The sequence below is a fragment of the Ambystoma mexicanum genome, chromosome 8, assembly GCF_040938575.1.
Source record: "Ambystoma mexicanum isolate Mex_15411 chromosome 8, UKY_AmexF1_1, whole genome shotgun sequence".
Taxonomy (NCBI): domain Eukaryota; kingdom Metazoa; phylum Chordata; class Amphibia; order Caudata; family Ambystomatidae; genus Ambystoma; species Ambystoma mexicanum.
This window is the reverse complement of record NC_090929.1, coordinates 2844919-2864488: the sequence shown is the minus strand read 5'-3', so window position 1 is coordinate 2864488 and position 19570 is coordinate 2844919. Positions and strand designations below refer to the sequence as shown.

At 48.4% G+C, this 19570-nt stretch overlaps 1 protein-coding gene across 2 annotated transcripts in view; it reads right to left on the bottom strand.

The window, feature by feature from the left end:
- Positions 1-19570, bottom strand: part of COL27A1 (collagen type XXVII alpha 1 chain) — a 1990256-nt gene that overhangs the window by 269340 nt on the left and 1701346 nt on the right. For both annotated transcript variants that reach the window (XM_069609095.1, XM_069609096.1), the window contains exon 48: positions 1605-1712. In XM_069609095.1, the coding sequence (XP_069465196.1) occupies positions 1605-1712 (108 nt within the window). The remainder of the gene's footprint in view (positions 1-1604; positions 1713-19570) is intronic.

Here is a 19570-nt window from a genome sequence, read left to right as displayed (position 1 = left end):
TGAGTAAAGCGCCTTGGCGAGCGCATGGATTACTGAGTAAAGCACCTTGGTGAGCGCACGGATTACTGAATAAAGCGCCTAGGCGAGCGCATGGATCACTGAATAAAGCGCCTAGGCGAGCGCATGGATTACTGAATAAAGCGCCTAGGCGAGCGCATGGATCACTGAATAAAGCGCCTAGGCGAGCGCATGGATTACTGAATAAAGCGCCTAGGCGAGCGCATGGATTACTGAGTAAAGCGCATAGGCAAGCTTATGCATTACTGAGTAAAGCGCCTTGGCGAGCGCATGGATTACTGAGTAAAGCACCTTGGTGAGCGCATGGATTACTGAATAAAGCGCCTAGGCGAGCGCATGGATCACTGAATAAAGCGCCTAGGCGAGCGCATGGATTACTGAATAAAGCGCCTAGGCGAGCGCATGGATTACTGAGTAAAGCGCATAGGCAAGCTTATGCATTACTGAGTAAAGCGCCTTGGCGAGCGCATTGATTACTGAATAAAGCGCCTAGGTGAGCGCATGGATTACTGAATAAAGCGCCTAGGCGAGCGCATGGATTACTGAGTAAAGCGCATACGCAAGCGTATGTATTACTGAGTAAAGCGCCTTGGCGAGCGCACAGATTACTAAATAAAGCGCGTAGGCCAGCGCACAGATTACTAGATAAAGCGCCTAGGCGAGCGCATGGATTACTGAATAAAGCGCCTAGGCAAGCGTATGTATTACTGAGTGAAGCGCCTTGGCGAGCGCATGGATTACTGAGTAAAGCACCTTGGTGAGCGCACGGATTACTGAATAAAGCGCCTAGGCCAGCGCACAGATTACTAAATAAAGCGCCTAGGTGAGCGCATGTATTACTGAGTAAAGCACCTTGGCGAGCGCATGGATTACTGAGTAAAGCGCATAGGCAAGCGTATGTATTACTGAGTAAAGCACCTTGGCGAGCGCATGGATTACTGAGTAAAGCGCATAGGCAAGCGTATGTATTACTGAGTAAAGCACCTTGGTGAGCGCACAGATTACTGAAAAAAGCGCCTAGGCCAGCGCACAGATTACTAAATAAAGCGCCTAAGCGAGCGCATGGATTACTGATTAAAGCGCCTAGGCAAGCGCATGGATTACTGTGTAAAGCGCATAGGTGAGCGTATGTATTACTGAGTAAAGCGCCTTGGCGAGCGCATGGATTACTGAGTAAAGTGCCTAGGCCAGCGCACAGATATGTATCATGGCAAAAGCTGGGATTGGCTTTCGGAGAGTCAAGTGACCATCCCTGGGTGCAGGAGCTACTTTTCTAAGGAGGGCAGAGATGGGATATGTCTGGCCAATCCTGAAGTCTACAGAGTTCCTGCGCCTGCTGAGTGTGGCTCTTTTGCTTCTTCATGCTGGGGCCCTTGTCTTTCCAGAAGGGACCCTTTCTAATTTCTGATGTGTAGGAAAAGCCTTTGAGCTCACGGTTTTAACTGAGAATTTGCAAAGATCAGAGTTAGGATTTGAAAGTGTGTGTTTTTTTTGTAAAATACTAACTTTTCTCATAGAAATAAAATGATGCATTGAATTCATTCCAGGCTGCAGATGCCTTTCTGTAGACATGAGAGAGTGCTTACCCTGATTCCAGGGGATCCCTGAGCTCCGGGGAGTCCGGCCACGCCCGTGATCCCCCTTTTTCCAGACATCCCGGCTGGGCCAATATCACCATCGTCTCCTTGTTCACCCTAAAAAGAGAAAATGGTGTAAAGAGCAGATGGAGAATGCAGCTGATCTCATTAAGAAGCCACACAAGAAATACGGCCCCAGTGGCAGCCATGTCAGAGCCATGTAGTGTATGCATGTCATTGCATGATGCGCCGTGTGCCAGCGCCCAGGGCATGGGTCTCCTTCACTGATGCCTACGTGGGCGACGGATTCTGCTGCATTGTTGGACACTTGGATGTGGAATGTGTTGCCCTCTGATACTTGTGTGTGTTGGTGCTCGATTCACCTTGCTCTATACCCAGCGCCCCAGTTGCTCGATACCCAAGCGTTCTAGTGTTTAGGTCTCACTGTTTGATACTTGTGTGTGTCAGTGCTCGATTCTCCCATGCCCAATACCCAATCGTCCTAGTTGGTCGATACCCAAGCATTTGTTTATTTGTTTGTTTTATTCGTATTTATATAGCGCACAACAGCCCGAGGACATTGTGGCACTTGTTACAGTACAAAGCTTAGTTACTTAGTTACATGGTCATTAGCAGTATATATACAATATAGTTATATTACAGTTGTGTTATATTACAATACACATGGCAGAAGTGGGTGGAGGAGGCAGTCCTCCACCTGCTAGTTGAGGAGAGTGGCCTTGAGGTTGTTGCAGAAGACAGAGATGGAAGTTTCAGCTCTAAGGGTGGCAGGGAGTGAGTTCCAGAGTTTTGGTGCAATATAGGAGAAGCCTAGACCTCCCGCTGTGGCTCTCTTTATGCGTGGTATGTGTAGCTGGTTGGTGTACTGAGCTCTGGTGGGGCGAGTGGATGTGGTCCTTGATATTGCTTCAGATAGGTATGCTGGAGCGGTTTTGTTGATGCATCTGTGAGTGATGGTGAGGATTTACAGAGTAATACGTCTTTGACCTGGAGCCACCGTGCTTCACGTCTGGCGTGGGATATATGGTCTCTTCTAGGGATGCTCATGGCAGCTCTGAGGGCATTGTTTTGTGTGGTTTGTAGTCTGTGAATGTTTTTGGCGGAGGTGCCAGCTAGAAGGCCGTTGCAATAATCGAGTTTGGCTCCTATAGTTGTTCTAGCTATGGCCCAGCGGTTGGGGGTGGATAAGTAGGGTTTAATGGCATTGATGAGTTTGGTGCTGAACGCTGATGCAGAGGCTATGAAGGTGACGAACGGAGAGCGCAGCAAGTGAAGGAGGCACCCCGATAACCGGGGCAGGGGCCTTCCTCCTGGACGCTCTCTTGCCCCTCCCCCCCAGGGGCAGGGGAGAGGGCGGCAAAGGAGCCAGAGGAGAGGGCGCCAAGAGCCCGGGAAAGCCCGCGAAGGGCAACAAAGGAAGGAGGCGGGGCTTGGGACATAAAAGCGGCGGGCGCCCGGCGCAGGGGCACTTGCAGCTCTCCCAGCAGCCTGGCGCCCGCCAAAAGTGGAGGACTTCGTTTTGGATTTGTTGCTGTTTGTGAGTCTGTGATCCCGCGATGCTGTGGCTGCAGGAGTGCTTTTTTCGACCCAGAAAGACGAAGAGTGGCGATGTTGGGGCGATTTCCAGTGAAGGAGTGGATGGTGTTCCAGCAAGGAGATTTCCAGTGAAGGAGTGGATGGTGTTCCAGCAAGGAGTATGCGTCGGGTAAGGATCGGGGTGGATATAGCGCCATATATGCGCTGTTGTCGCTTCAGAAGTAGCTGGGTGCGCTCTCTGTATTAATAGGAGAATAAGGGAGCGGGTCGGCGATCGAGGTTAGGTGGGTTGCTGCAGGGGTTTAAGTTTTAGCGTTTTTGAAGCGGCGGCGGGCGCATATGGGGTTAATTCCGTGACGATCGGTCTCCTCAGTTCACAACCCCTGTGCTACTGAGATAAATCAAAAAAGTGTTCCTGTGTTCAGAGGAAAAGGGCTGGAATTTTAGAAACGTTTGGCAATGGGAACATCCACTCGAGAAGAAACGCGTCGTAAAGTATCTGTTTTCTTCGCGGGCACATAGAGCAGAAGCAGGCTGCCCTCATTACTCGAGCTACCCATTGTTATGTTTCCAGGTGCAGCGTCAGCGGTTTGGATGGCCTCTTCATTATGTGGGTCCTAGTGGGGTCGTGTGGCGGCGAGCCCGATTGACTTTTGTGCTGCAACACAGCAAACCTAAATGTTACTCGGGCTTGGTTTTGGGTCATGACATCTCCGCGCTGGGTCTACGTCACTCCGGGGTCTCTGTCTCCTCGGGGTACACGCTCGTATTAAACGACAATAAGGGAGCTGGTCGGCGGTCGATCTTATGGGAATTGCTGCAGGGGTTTAAGGTTTTAGGTGCTTTTGATGCAGGGTGTCCAGTCCAACAGCTCAGTCGGGCGAAGCTGCGTTAGGGCAATCGTTGTGGAACTAAGTAGGAGTATACAACTAGGGAATAATTGTGGGAGTAGTGGTCCGATTTCGCACATTAATAAGCGCTGCAGCAGAACTTGCGGAGTAAATTACATATGGCACCTTAGGGGTCGGACGTGGGTACCGATCTAATGCCCACCCAGGTGACACATTTTGGGGAAAGTTGAAGTTGGGAGCTGAGGTTGTCCGCAACACACAGATCAGGCGGGTGGTTTCTGTTAGCACAGCACTGGGTGGGTTGTCACACGTGAGTGGTCCCGGTGGCCTAATGGATAAGAAACTGTTCTCCTAAACCGGCGGTAGTTCGGGGCAATTTGGTTTTTAAGGCGGCATTCTTACTTTATAAGGAGGAGGATAGCTCAAGGGGTAACGTGCTCACCTTGGGAGCATGACGGTACAAAGCACTCCAGGTTCGTTCCGCGCATAGAAGCCTCTGGGTATTAAACACGGTATGAGTAACCTAACATAGTTCATACACAATTATTAAGATGTTCGAGAAAGGCGGGCAAGAATTCTTCCATTGCGGTTGTGCGGGCAGTAGTAGTTGTGGTCAACTGGTTTAGTATTGCAGGCACGGGAGGGGCGTCACGAAAGTGACAATGCGTAGAAGCTACTATGGTGTGTTACTTCACTGTGCGCCTAGCAGTTTTGACCAGTTACTGTACGGTAGTCGTTAAATTGCACAATTTACGACACATGTTACTGTCAAACGCCTCCTTGGGAGCTATTTAAACTGTCGGTACGAAAAGGAAAGATCTGACGTTTGCAACGGCGGGACAAGCAGATACGACTCTTCCCAAGGGATGGGGGAGGCCTCTGGGCAGGGACTACAAAAGGGCACTATAAACAGTATTGAATGACGCCTTACATTAGGTGTGGGAGCGCCACGAGGCAGGTAGCACCCAGTTGCGCTACAAGGATTATGGCATGCCTCTTTCCAACGTTAGGGGGTGCATCACGAGGCAGCGGGGATAAAATGTTGTTATTAAGCATTATGGCTGGACTCTGGTGTCGGGTGTCGGAGCACCACGAGGCAAGATGGTAGGACTGGATTGCATGATGGTGCGACATGGGCACAAAGGTGGGCTAAGAAGTATAGCAGGGACGTAATAGCAAAGTGCGGGGGAATTTTATGATAGGCCAGTTGTAACGCACCGGTACGCTAGTGTTTTTAAGGCGCGATTTTGCGTGTAGGGGTGGCCTCTCCCCCCATGTTTCTGTAGCTCAGGGGATCAACAAAGATACTGGGGTTGTAATATAACTGGTCAGTTCGCTACTTACAGCGGTATAAGCAGGTGTGATGTGCATTTGGGACGAAACAGGGCGAGCTTTTCACTTACGAGGGTTCACTTAGGGTCAATGGGCAATGCACAGTATGGTGTAAGCGCAGTGTTCGCTGGTATGGTTGGAGGCCGTGATTGCATAAGGAACGGATAACCCCTAAGGTTGGTGTGGCAATGTTGTGCCTTAACAAGTGAGATCCAGGTACGGGCACAGCTTTAAAGAACTGCTGCAATACTTGCGGGCTGAAATGAAATGGGGTCAGTGGCCGTGTTTAGGGTTGCGTTTAAGGTTTTGAGCCCATTTTGGTGCATTATGGGAATGGTAGTTGGGCACAGGATTGGTATCTGATTGGCTTTTATTCGGTAAATTAATTTATGCCAGACGCAGTCATGCCCCTGGCCGGGGTTTAGTGCCCTGTATACCTGCAAGACTAAGTCCCAGAATGCGTTTAGGCATTTGCCATGTGCATTTCTAAGTAAGGCGGATTTCATGCAGCTGCGACGCACTGGTCAAGGTGCTCTCTATTGTTTTGGAAATGGAAAAATGGCGGCTTTACAGTGAAGACATTTTCTTTCATTACACAGGCATGGGATTGGTTTTTCCAAAAAACAAAAGTAATCAGAGTTGGTTTCCAGTAATGTCCACACGAATAATAGGGAATACTTTCTACGAATAGGGATTTTCTGACCATTGATGTTAGTAGGCGCAAACATGGTGTAAGTGCATGGCCATGGGATATGGTTTCCCGTGGTATTACTGTACATTGAGGGTAACAGGTGTACGCACATGGCCATGGAATATTGTGGTATTTACTAGCCATCGATGGTAACAGGTGCAAGAAGGGTGCATGGCCAGGGGATTGTGCCTGGCGTATCCCTTAGGCGTATACACAGACCATAACTGTTGGGTTTGAGAGATGGGTGCGGGTATATCTCCTGGGTTGATCGCCTTGGCTTTACGGCAGGGGGGCATAGGGCCAGGCAATTGGGGGGACAGCCCCGGGTACTGTTGCGTGGGGGGGGCACTGCTGCGCGTAGTGAGTCACTGGTCCCTCCCGCGGGAGGTGAATAGTTAAGTACATTTGCCATAGCACAGCAACGTGCGGAACTCGCGTGTCTGGACTTTTATGCAACATCCAAGAAAAATGTTAGGGTGCATCTGGACCGAGTAAAGGTTTCTTAAAGTGGGTTTCTACGTCTTTAGGACAGGATAGCGTGCCACGGGACTTAACATTCTTTTAAGAGGCACAATTACTGAAAGATTAGCGGAAACATGGCGGGTGCATAATAAAATTATGGCTAATAGTATAGGTTGTATGGATACAAATAAGCCCCACTTCTGGATAACGAGACTACAAATACCAGAATGCAATTCGGCAGAAGGCTGTAGCATGGCCTGAAGTTGTTTAGATATGGGAGTACTTAGTAGTTATGAGGAAGGTCGAGGGATAATAGGCTGGTTGGTTTGCAGGAGCCATTCGAAAGGTTTTTCCGGGAGGCATTCCTTGGGGGAGATGATCCATACGGACAGGTAGCGATTGCACCAATCAAGATTTCCCGGAGATGACAGGGTGGTCAATTATTCACTCAGCTGACAAAGGCATTTATGTATGAGGGAAGGTACCTATCCACGAGGCAATGCTTTTGGGACACAGCCTACAAGTGTCCACAGTATGCCTCATGTCTGCATTGGGTGGATAACAAATTGTTTTCTGTTCAAATACAGGCAGGGGTGTCTGGTGTGGCAACGAGGACTCCGCTTCCTCGAACAAATGGTGTTCTCTCAGCCCAAAAACATCTGCAGGGCAAGGTGGTATCAGGCACGGAGGGTTGAGAGAGTCGTGTCTACGAAGGAGATGGTTGGAGAAGGCAAGGAACGGAGTCGGACCAGCCCCCCTGGGGAGCCTGAAAGAACAGGGGCGTCTGGTGGTGGCAACGAGGGCTCCTCTTCCTCGAACAAATGGCACCCTCTCAGCCCAAAAACATCTGCAGGGGCAAGGTGGTATCAGGCACGGAGGGTGCAGAGAGTTGTGTCCACGAAGGAGACGGTTGGGCAAGGAGCGGAGTCGGACCGGCGCCTCTTGGGAGCCTAAAACGGCAGGGGCGTCTGGTGGGGGCAGCGAGGGCTCCGCTTCCTCGAGCAAATTGCGCTCTCTCAGTCCAAAACACCTGCAGGGGCAGGTGGGTATCAGGCATGGAGGGTTGAGAGAGCGGTGTCTACAAAGGAGGTGGTTGGACTATGCAAGAAACGGAGTCGGGCCAGAGCCTCTTGGGAGCCTAAAACGGCAGGGGCGTCGGGTGGTGGCAACGAGGGCTCCGCTTCTTCGAACAAATGGCTCTCTCTCAGCCCAGAATCACCTGCAGGGGCAGGGGGATAGCAGGCACGGAGGGTTGAGAGAGTTGGGGCTACCAAGGGATGGTTTGAGGAAAGGGGAGGCAGTTGGCCTCAAAGCGGTGGTCAAACCGGGAGCCGGTTGTGCAAGAGCAGGTCAAGGTACGACGGAAAGAAGGAGGGGACTGAAGTATCCCTAGAGCAGGCACAACGGGCAAAGTGAAATCCCTGGTCAAAGGAGGATAGACGGAGTTGCACTGGGCAGCAAGGTGTACTCAGAACTGCTAGAACTACAAAATAGGAAAAGGGGGGAGCCACGGTGGGCGGTAACCCACCTTTGGCGTGGCGGGTTGTGGCAACCTAGGATAAGACTAAGACTCCGAATGAGCCATTGCTAAACCGGAAGGGGCTTCGCCCGTTCTAGACAGCGCCTCCTGGGAGCCTCCTAAACGGCGGGGGTGTCTGGCGGTAGCAAGTGGGGCTCAACTTCCCCCCAACAAACGGCGCTCCCCCAGTCCGCAAAGACCTGCAGGGGCAGGCGATTTCTCAGACTCGAAGGCCTTGGGGGAGTTGTGCCTGCAAACAATATGGAGGTAAAGGGGGAAGCAGGACGAGGAGCAGTCGCCACACCTTTTGGAACTAATTTTTAATACCTGTTTGCAGTGGTTATGTATATGTAAAAATAAATCTGCGGCCTTGTTATGCCAAAACAAAGGAAATGTCTCATGCAGCACCTTACTGGAGGGGAAGCGAAAGGGGCTGACAAAATGAGGAATGTTGGTTACAAACGGCATAGCTAATGGACAAATGCCCAGGTTATGGCGCTGACTTGTTTGGTCATCGATAGATTTGCATCAATGTGAACACCTAGAGTCTTGACAGAGGATGATACGGAGATGGTTGAGTTGTCTATGTTGAAGTTGTTGTATTGGGGGCTTAGTTTCAATAATGTGTTTGTCTGGCCGAGGATGAGAATTTCTTCTCCCCGTTAAGACAGAGGCCATTGATTGCCATCCAAGCTTGGATAATGGCATAGATGTTGTGAAGGGCTGTGGCGTCTTGGTGATAGAGTCCAGATAGGGGTAAAAAAACTTGAGTGTCGTCTGCATAGTTTGTATATGCAACACCCATGGAGTCAAGTAGGTCGAAGAGGGGTTTTGTGAAGAGCTTATAGAGGGTGGGGGCTGTACAAGATCCTTGGGGGACACCGCAGTTTATAGTGGTACGATCTGCGTTAACTGTGTCGGAGTAGACCTTCATGGCTCTTCCTTCAAGGAAGGAAGTGATCCAGATGCTGCTTGATTAGAGAAATGGGCTGCATGGGTGAGGTGGGTGGTGAGTATTTGGTGATTTACCAGGTCAAAAGCAGCTGATAGATCGAGGAGGAGGAGCAAGGCAAGTTTGCCTTTGTCCATGATCTGTGAGATTTCATTTTTTAGGTCTAATAAGGCGGATTCTGTTCCATGCCCGACACGGAAGCCAGATTGTCTTTTGCCTAGCATGGAGTTAGCTTCTATGTATGATTGGATCTGGATGTGAGCTGCTTTGTCCAGGATTTTTAGGAGGAACAGGACTGTTGTTATCGGTCTGTAGTTGTTGGGTTGCGCTGGGTCAAGTGTGGCCTTTTTTAGAAGTGGCTGCACCCAGGCTTCCTTGAGATTGTCTGGGACAGTTCCTGTTTGGAAAGATGCGTTAATGAAGGCAGTAATCAGGGGTGCTAGGTCATTGGCGCATTCCTTGATGATTTTGGGAGGGCAAATGTCTGCTTTGCAGAGGGATGGTTTGAGGTTTTTGATGAGATTAAGGACCTCAGGTTCAGTGACGTTTCTGAAGGAGAATTGAGCGTGATAGAGATTACTACACTTGTCTTGTGTAGGGCGGTTGGTTTTTTGGTTTGGGAGGGCTTTGCAGTGGTTTTGTATTTTGTTCTGGAGGAGTTTTATTTTGTTGAGCATGGCGGACTGAATGCTGGCACACCAGGCTTTGTCTTTAGTTATCTCGTCAGCGGTAGCCGGAGGAGTGACTAATTCATTAAAGATTACGAATAGTTCTTTAGCTTGGGAGTTGGCCTTTGAGATCCTATCATTGAAGGAGTTGGATTTTGCTGCTAAGATGGCTTTTTTATATTGGAGGGCTATTTGTTTGAAGAGGCTCTTATTTAGATCACTCTGATCCGTTTGCCAGTTTTTAAGCGACTCGTGCTTTTGAGCTCGGAAGGTTCGGAGTTCTTCCAAGAACCAAGAGTTGCAGTGAAATTATTTTTTTCCTTCTTGCTTTCAAGTGGGGCTATAGAGTTTATGTCATTGGTGAGAGTATCATTGAATATAGCTGATGGTATATTTGGGTCCTGAGAGAAAGGTGGTGCTAGGCAGGGGCTTTTAAGGTGGGGACACAAGTTGTCTGCGTTGAGTTTTTTTAGAACTTCTTATTGTGGCAGGTGGTGCGTGGGTGAGAGTCTTAGGTTTAGGGTTGGTGGGGATGAGGAATTCGATGCATGTGTGGTCCGTCCAAGGAAGGGCGGTGTTTGAGGTAATGTTGGATGCACAGTTGTGATCCATGACCCAGTCAAGGGTGCGGCCTTTGGAGTGAGTAGGGGTGAGGACTCCTTGGGAGAAACCTAAGTCTGCAAGTTCTTTAGCTAGGGTTGTGGCGGATTTATCCTTAGGATCATTGTATCCTAAATGTCAGTCTCCTAATTGAAGGATTTTGGAGGACTTTTAATGTTGTGTCTAGTGTTTAGGTCTCACTGTTTGATACTTGTTTGTGTCAGTGTTCGATTCTCCTTGCTCGATACCCAAGCGCCCCAGTTGGTCGATACCCAAGCGCCCCTGTTGGTTGATACCCAAGCGTTCCGGTGTTTAGGTCTCACTGTTTGATACTTGTGTGTGTCAGTGCTACTGTTACTATTACTTGTATGTTTAATAATGTACTAAACCTTAACATTGATATTTCCAGCGTTGCAGGTTGTACTTTTTAGTTAGATAGTAATGGTAACTTTTCTATTATTTCTGTGATCACAGCACAGGTGCACATTAGAGTTTTGGGGGGCGGCCATTCCCTGTCCTACGAAATGAGATACAAAGCTATGAGCATAATTTTGTCACTGAACTACTAGTTATGCAAACACTATAGGCTTTGCCAGTCATAGCACTTTTTGAAACAAAACATGAAGCCATGACCACTTGGTTTGTCCATGTGAAAGTACACACAGCAAAACCTTTGCAACGCTTGTTCTTTCAAACCATGTTTCCAGAGTAATTGGTCACAAAGTAGAGGCTTTGCCAAAGCTCATCATTGTGTATGTTTTTACGTGAGTGCTTGGTCCTAGTAACTGAAGCCACAACAATTTACAAGTACACACACCAACCATTTTGGCTTTGCCAGTGCTTTTGGTTTCACACGATTTCATAAGTGTGATTATTTGTAGTAATTAAAAATGGGACCATTTGGTTGTCAACTACAAGCAACTAAGCTACTGCCTTTGCCAATGCTTGTTGTTTCATACATTTGCACATGTCTGATTGTTTGTAGTTATTGAGCTGCTGCAGACTGTTAGGGAGAATTCTCATTCATGGCTAATTTCCCTCACCTAGTGAGTCCCCCAGCAGCTTTGCTGGACTTCTGGAGTTTATTTTTTTCCACTTTGTAAGAGTGAAAGCTTTTCCCCCACTCTTACCTGTGTTTTGCTCTGTGTTTCCATCTGTTTTTGTGAGTGTGGACTCTGAAGTACACCACTTCAGTAGCCCCCTTCTTTGTGTGTGTCACACAGCACCTTCAGTGCCGTGGCACAGGGTTGTCTTTGAGACTTCCCTCGACTCCATTTCTGAGGCGACTACTGTCCCCCAGAAAAGGGTAAAGTTACCATATATTTTACTTAGTCAATCTACCACAGATCCAGTACACCCCATCTTCCATGGAGTACTGGAAAGGGTTAACTCGTATCCCTTTTTATCTGTACCTCCTAGAGCATTGTTTCGCTCTTTTAACATTTAGACTTGGCTGGTGGCAGTGGTATCTACCCTAACTTTTCTACCGCAATTATATTAGATAAACGTGGTACTGTTCTTGGCTATTATATTAGCCTCGAACATAAACCCGCTTGACCAAATCGTCTTTCTTTTGGCTCCGGTTGGGTTTATTTGCCATTTCTTTTTGTTAAAGTCCTTCTTGTGTTTTACTTTGTGCGGCAAACCAGGTTTGCCTTCTTTGTTCACTGTCTTTTGGCAGGCTTCTGCTCAGAAGCCCTCCTCAAGGCGCCTGGGTGTCTAGGTGGGCTGAATGTGAGGGAGGGTTGTAGTCACCCCCTGCACAGGTTATCCTAGGAAACCCAAGTCGCTGTTTGCCATGATTGGCTGAGGAGGTTGTCCTGGCCAGATAACCCCCCTGCTGGGAGATTGACAGTCAGGCTGTGTGAATGGGGGTTTTTCGCATAAAAGGCAGGTCTCTTGGGCTAGAAGTTAGAGAGTCGCCACTGGAACTACAAGGAACCGAAGAGAAGCGGAGAGAACGACGGCTGCTGCAACTACCCCGTCCCGGTGAAGCCCTGCTGCAGTCCCGAGCTATCTACCCTTCGACGACCACAGAAGATCCAGTCCGAGGTCTTCATCCCTTGAGCCTGGTGGGGTCAACCAGCTCATCTTCCGCAGCCAGAGGATTCTCTTCCTTGGTCGAAATCGCTGCATGCTGCTGTAGTGGTCCGGATAGCCACCTGAAGAGCCTCTCCTGTTTTTAAGGAGCGCACCTTTAATTCCGTGTCGCTGCTGCTGGCCTCATCCATGTGTGGTGCAGACCCCCTTCAGACGTCCTCCTTCTCGATGAAGCTCCAGGAATCGTGGGTCTGAGGGAAACCACCAGGAACAACTGCCAGGGCACCAGCTGCACCATGGGAACAAGGTACTGTGTTCTGTTGAGGAAACTGGGGGAATCCCTTTCTTCTTCATCTTCAAGGCTTGCCCTTGTCTTCCCTCCTTCTTATAACTTTTGCTTCTGAACATTGACAATATCGAAGTACTTTTGGCTACGTTGAATCGTGAACTGTCTGACTGTGTGATCTTCGGCAACTGGCCCTGGTGTCTTTCGACCCTGGCTTTTGGCCTCCTGTCTCTGAGTGTTTCTTGATTCTGCCTGCCTAACCAAAATATTGCCTGTGATTTTTGCCTCCAACTCCCTCTGGGTATCTCAGGTGCTAAGTGTGTTTTTGCCCCGGTAGCATTTCATGTCACCGATACGCGTTTGTTTAGTAGACCGAACTGTCAAAAAGTGATCGCAATCGTATTCACAGTAACATGTTTTGTTCATAGCACCGGTTCATTCAACACAGGGTACTTACCTTGAGACTTACTGTACAAAGTGAATTGGTTAGTTGTAGTATATTTAACGTGTGGTTTTTATAGCAGTTTTTATAGAAATGTTGTGTTTATAACGAATTGTTTTAAAATAAATGTACTTATATTTTTCTACCTGCAACCTTGAGTCAGTGTTTGCTTGAGTCACAGTAATTGTGATCCCTTTGTGTAATCGCTGCTACTGCTCATATACACTTGAGATAAGCTTGGCTGCTCCGCCACTGCTACCACTCTGACATAGTAGTACGGGCTCGTACCGAAGGTAAAACTTGTATTGCCACCTGTAGTCTTAATTGTGTGTAGTGGTCCCTAACGGCACTGCACATGATTCTGCCTAACACAGACCGGAAACCTCTTTCCTTTGCTAGTGCTTGTTAGTTCATACATGTTGATCACACGTGGTTGCTCAGAGCAGTTGGAGCTGTGGCCATTTGTTTGTCCATTGGCTTCTAATGGGCATTTGCTTGCTGTTTCACACACGTGTACACGCGTGATTGATCATACGAACTGAAGCTATCAGCATTTCTTTGGGGATGAACTAGAAACACCAAAACGATTGACTTTCGCAATTCTTGTTATTTCGTACACGTCTACACGAGTAATTGATCAAAGTGACTGAAGCCATGGCCATTTGTTTGTGACTGAATAACGGCAAATGCCAACCCTTTTGGTTTGGCCAAACCTCGCTATTTCATTCCATTTTACACAACAATTGGTCATAATAATGTCCGTATAAACAGCTCTAGGACACTTACACACGAGCCAGCTGCGCTCATCGTTCTGACATAAAACAGTACTGGGTGTCATGTGACCGTGCATGTAGAGTCCCACTGCCCCGGGGACCCTGAAAATGCACCAGAAGAAGAACGACACAATCAGACCGCGCGGACTGATTGGATTACCGAAGATTCACTTTCAAAACCAGGCTACACGTGTTTCGACCTCCACGCCTTCTTCTGGGCAGCATTGTATTCTGGATGTAGGTAAATACCAGAAGATGACTAGTTGAAGACCCCTGCAAGTGCGCTGCTGAGGTCTAGTCCTTGCAGCAAGAGGTGGTGTATGAGCGCCTTGTGTCGCCCGCAAAGGCGGAAAAAGCACTTATTGGAACTATAACAGTAAGCCTTCGGCATCTACCCTCGTGCAGGGGTACATGGCGAAAGGTTTACTGTAACCCTAACCCTTCATACATTGTTAAACAAGTCATTGCTCTCGCTAATTGAGACCATGATCAATTTCCAATGAGCAACTGCCAGTGGCAAAACTATTGGCTTTGGCAATGCTTGTTGTTTCACACGTTTACTCAAGTGATTTGTTCTGCTAAATGACGTTGTTATCCGTTGTGAACAAACAACTACAGGGGTGAAAACTATTGGCTTTGGCAATGCTTGTAGTTTTGTACATTTCTATGAGTTGATTAGTCACAGTGATTGAAAATATAACCATTGTAGTTATTTGTAGTTGGCCATTGGCTTTGGCAATGCTTGTTATTTCGTAGGTGTGTACATGTGTGATAGGTGTAGTATTTGAAGGGAGGACCATGTGTGTGCCAATGAGTAACTGCAATAGATTACAATGGTGTGGCTGTTCTGCGTCAGTGTAAAGACTACATTGTGTAGTGAACTTGGCTGTCAGACATTTCAACGTGTCTTGTGTTTATTTCGTGCACTATTACACATTTTTCCAAGAGATTTCTCGTCGTACTTTTATTTGCAGTGTAAAGGCAGGGTACAGAGGGGTACAGAGGGGTACAGAGGCTTCCTCTTAAGCGAGATAACCTCCTATTTTTCGATGTGTGTTTCTTAGAATAATGCCAGCACCTCTATATTCCAAGAGACGCAAGCGGCCCCCCCTGAACATTGAGCCCAGATTAGGTGGTGGCCCAAGTCGAATCCTCCTCTTTGGGAACATGACATAAAATAAGTGGTCAAACATCAAAGGACCCTGAAGCAGCTGTTTGATCTCCCGCGGGTTGGACCCAGGGCCAGTAGCCGCAGGGGACCCTCGACTGGCCAAGCCCCACGGGTCCTTCTTCAGGGCACGTTCCATGCCTTGAGCAGCAGCAATCTTTCCTTCCCTTCTGGGACAATGCTTCAAAGGGGGTGACCCTCAGGAAGATTTAATTGTATTTTACCTTCATATTTGAATAAAGTTGAGGGCCATAAAAAGAGTTAGGTTGCGCCTTAAATCGTCCAGTCCTCGCCATGCTACATATGGCCCAGATTATAGGTCGGCTGTCACCATGAATTCAGGCATATTTCCAGGACCCCTGAATTCCATTATGGGGCCAGTACAGAGGTTGAAGATCGATTGCCTACATCGGGCCCTGACGTATCTGGATTGGATGGACTCCTCTATCGCAGGAGGCCAGAGCAGAAACTCAGTGGTGGTTCTCCCACATGGAGGCATGGAATGGCAGTGCAATTTGTGGTTCGTCCCCCAGTCTTCTATTGGAATCAGAAGCGTGCAGAAGCTTTTGGAGGAGGGTGAGGGGGGCCCTGGGAGCCATCTGGCAACATCTTAACTAGGAGTCCATTGTCCAAAGAGGAGTCCATGTTGCACATCAACTATTGAGAACCTTTTGCAGCGTCTTTTGCAATCCAGGGAGTGTTGCCTTCCCCACCACATTAGGGTGGCGGTGGAAATCCGGCTCCGACCACTCAATTCAGTGTCAAAGTGGGGCTCTCGATAGCTGAGGGACTCCAGCGACTGATGTCTCACTCCCACCCCCATTTTTCATGTGCTTTGGTCCATTTGGCGTCCAGTGGACATACAACATTTTGCTTCCAGACTAAATGACAGCTGCCTCCATTGTTCAGCTGGAGGCCAGATCAAGGCCCCTTGGCCACAAAGGCATTTTTTAGAATTGGGGAGGAAGCTTGCATCAGGCTTTACCTCCTTCTCTCCTAATCTCAAGAGTTCTGCTGTTATTCTGGTAAGGCGCTGTGGGCCATTTCAGGCTTTTTGCCCGGTTGTTGTGGAGATTTCATTCTTCCTTCCTGGTGTCACACAGTTGCTCTCCGGCATCCTGGACGGAACCTTGTCTCTTCTGTCATGCAGGATTCTATGCGTTACAGATCGGCCACCTATTTCATCAGAGTCTAAGGACTTCCTGCAGGAATCCTGAGCATTGTCAACAGGGAAGCTTTCTGCATCCGCTTGGCACTCTTGAGGTTTGCTGGTGTCTATCTACTCTGTGTCATAGTAACAGCAACCAAGAGACATTGAACAAATGGAGTTTGTGGGGCGTTCGTGGGATCCCAAATAACAACCAGGTAGCAAGACACGTACCCACAATAATTGGTTTGTTCAGGATCTCTGCCTTCACGTCCAACTTTCAGTGTTATGCGCATGACACAGATCTCTTCAGGCTACCCTCGGCCTCCTCCTCGATCATTCCTGACTGTCTGTCCGCAATTCATTCTTGGTGTGCTGCGAACGATCTCTGCCTTAATGGCAGCAAGACAAAGATCATCCTCATTGGGACCCCTGCTCCCACTGTCCCACTCTCACTCTGGCCGGGGTCCCTTGGCCCTGTGCCCTCACCCACTAGTGAGGCAAGAAATCTAGGGGTCATCTTCGACTCGGCTCTCTCTTTCTCCTCTCAAATCTCGGACATTTCTAAAAAGTCCCACTACCAGCTACACCTCCTCAGAGGTATTCTACCTTTTCTCACTTTCCTCCAGAGGCTCGCTGTCTCCATAACCCTGGTTATTTCTAGACTGGACTACTGCAACAGTCTCTTTCTGAACCTTTCTACTTCTCTCTTTCCTCTACCACTCATCCAGAACAGAACTGCAAGACTTATCCTTGGATTCAAGCTCAGGGACCACATCTCTCCAGTGCTGAACTACCTCCACTGGCTCCCCGTGGCTGCAAGGATCAAGGTCAAGTCCCTCTGTATAGTCCACATGGCTTTCTGGGGCCGGGGCCAGCACTATCTACAACTCTTTCTCCCTAAATACTCTCTTTCCAGAGCCACTGCTCGTCCTCTTCCAACTCCCTGCGTGTGAGCCGCTTTCGCAGACAGAAATTTGGGGGTAGAACTTTATCCTCTGCAGGGACCTCCCTCTGGAACAGCCTCCCTGCCTCTCTCCATCTTGAGCCAGAGCACCTTAAGTCCCAGAAACTCCTCAAGACCTTCCTTTTCTCTCCCTCCTTCTCTCTCCCGCTATCTTGCTAACCTCCTCTTTATTCTGGTCTATTTCCCTCCTCCTTCTCTTTTCTATCTCCGCTCCGTTCTGCTGACTGGCAGCCTGGTGCACCTCCAGAGACTGACAGGTCTCAGGCTCCCCCACCAGTCTTGCACTTGCCTCCAGGACTCTACACTCTGCTCACCACTATTGCACTTCTGGAATTTGTTTCATGAGAAGGGTTACCTCGCTGCACTTAACCCAGGGCCCTGCTGGACTGGGCACACTTGTTCCATTCCCGCTCCCTTTCGCTTCCCATCTGCGCTATTACATTACCCAGAATGCACTAGGCCTAGTCTGCCAGGCCTAGTACGGTAGTTGTTGTTTCTGTATGTCCTTCCCCTTCTCCTCCCCCTTATCACCTCACTCTTTGTCACGCACTTGCACTATCTGAAACGTCGCTGACCTAGTACGGTAGCTTGAGGATTGTGAGTTCTTCTCCCTCTCCTCCCCCTTTCTCGCCTTCCTTCCCGTCATGCACTTGCACTAGTAGTAATGCCGTCAGGCCTCGTACGCTAGTCATTTTTGTTAGATCATTCGGAAACCTCAAGTCCTAAGAATGACTCCGTATTCCCTTGTTCCCTTCTCGCCTTGAAGCGCTTTGAAGCACATCACTTGTGTATAAGCGCTTTTGCAACATAGTACAATACACATTTCTGTTACCTCTGCACACAAAATGAATAAATAAATAAATAGCTTTAAAAAGCGTGAAATAAAATAATAAGCGGTGTATGCACTGTGTAGTGATTAGAATATGCAGTGACCAAGAGTGCGACGAGAAATGTAGAAAGCCATTTCTTCCTGCATGCACCATAACATGAGAGAACCACTCTCCAATATGGTCTCTATGGTCTCTTCACAAGAGAAGGAGATTAGTGGCTCGCACGCACGCACGCACGCACGCGCCAAAAGGCTCAAACAGTCCATCTAACAAACAGCACTCACACTGTTTTCCAGCCGCGCAGCATTCGTTCCTGCCTTCTCACAGAACAAAGAAAGTCACAGAATCAGGTAAGGGGAGAGCTGTGGCGCTCGACTCACAGTGGGCATGAGATGTCCTTGCTCAGCTGTGATGTTTCGCCCTGAGGATCTATAAACAAATTAGACACTGCCTAAACGAATTATAGATAAGAAATTATTCTTAACCCTCCTGCCAAAACCCCTGACACTGCAATTATTTTGCCGGCGTCTAGGGAGCGCTGACATTACGAAGACCGAGGCCACCCTGCTCTTGGATTGGACGCCGGCTGCGCCCCACACTCGGGTAAGGACATCTACTATCACGGGTGTATTAATAATAAATAATTGTTTATTAAGAGTAAACCCAAGTCAGATGCCAAAAACCAATAAAATATTGGGTGTAGCCCTCCCCTCCTGTTCCCCTACAGGTACAGAGATAGTCCTTGCCCATTCCGTAAGCAATCCTTGAGCAGTGATGCTCGGCAACTAACGAAGCATCTGAGGCCCTGAAGAAAGTGGTCACACTGACATGAACCACTGAAACCGGTCGGCCAACACCACTGGGGGATCTCCCAGTAATAACGGCACACCTCATGTCCTCGAGACCAATGCACATTTCTATGCATTAACGTTGTTCTGAATTATTGTTGTGGCTCGAGAAAGCGGATCATTAAAGCAATCGAGGTCCTTCCCAGAACTGAGTGCCTTGGACATAGCGCAAAGTGTCTCTTTGGCCTTTTTTAAAATAAATTAAAATGATAAACTTAGAAGAATTTGAGCAATAGGGTCAGCCTCATTCTGTCCTCTCCGCCTAGATAGGCGGCTCACCCCCGGCATCTAGGGAGTTCTACCCCTTTGAGGGTTCAGTTAGTACAGTTGGAGAGTTATATAGACTGTATGAAAAGACTTGCTAAACAATAACTAGTTGACTACACCTGTACCATTGTTGTGTGAAAACATATGTGAGAGTATGTACAGGGTATGGTACCCATCCCCAGTCCCCTTGTGTGTGTATTATCTAGCTAGAGCGTACAATACAAGAGGCAACCCAGCGTCTGACCTAAACATGGACAGATGTATGAAGAACATGGACAGATGTGTGAAGAACATGGACAGATGTATGAAGAACATGGACAGATGTATGAAGGCGATCATTCTGGGATTGGGGAACCTAAACATGGACAGATGTATGAAGGTGATCATTCTGAGATAGGGGGAACCTAAACATGGACAGATGTATGAAGGCGATCATTCTGGGAGAGGGGGACCTAAACATGGACAGATGTATGAAGGCGATCATTCTGGGAGAGGGGACCTAAACATGGACAGATGTATGAAGGCGATCATTCTGGGATCATGGACAGATGTATGAAGGCGATCATTCTGGGATT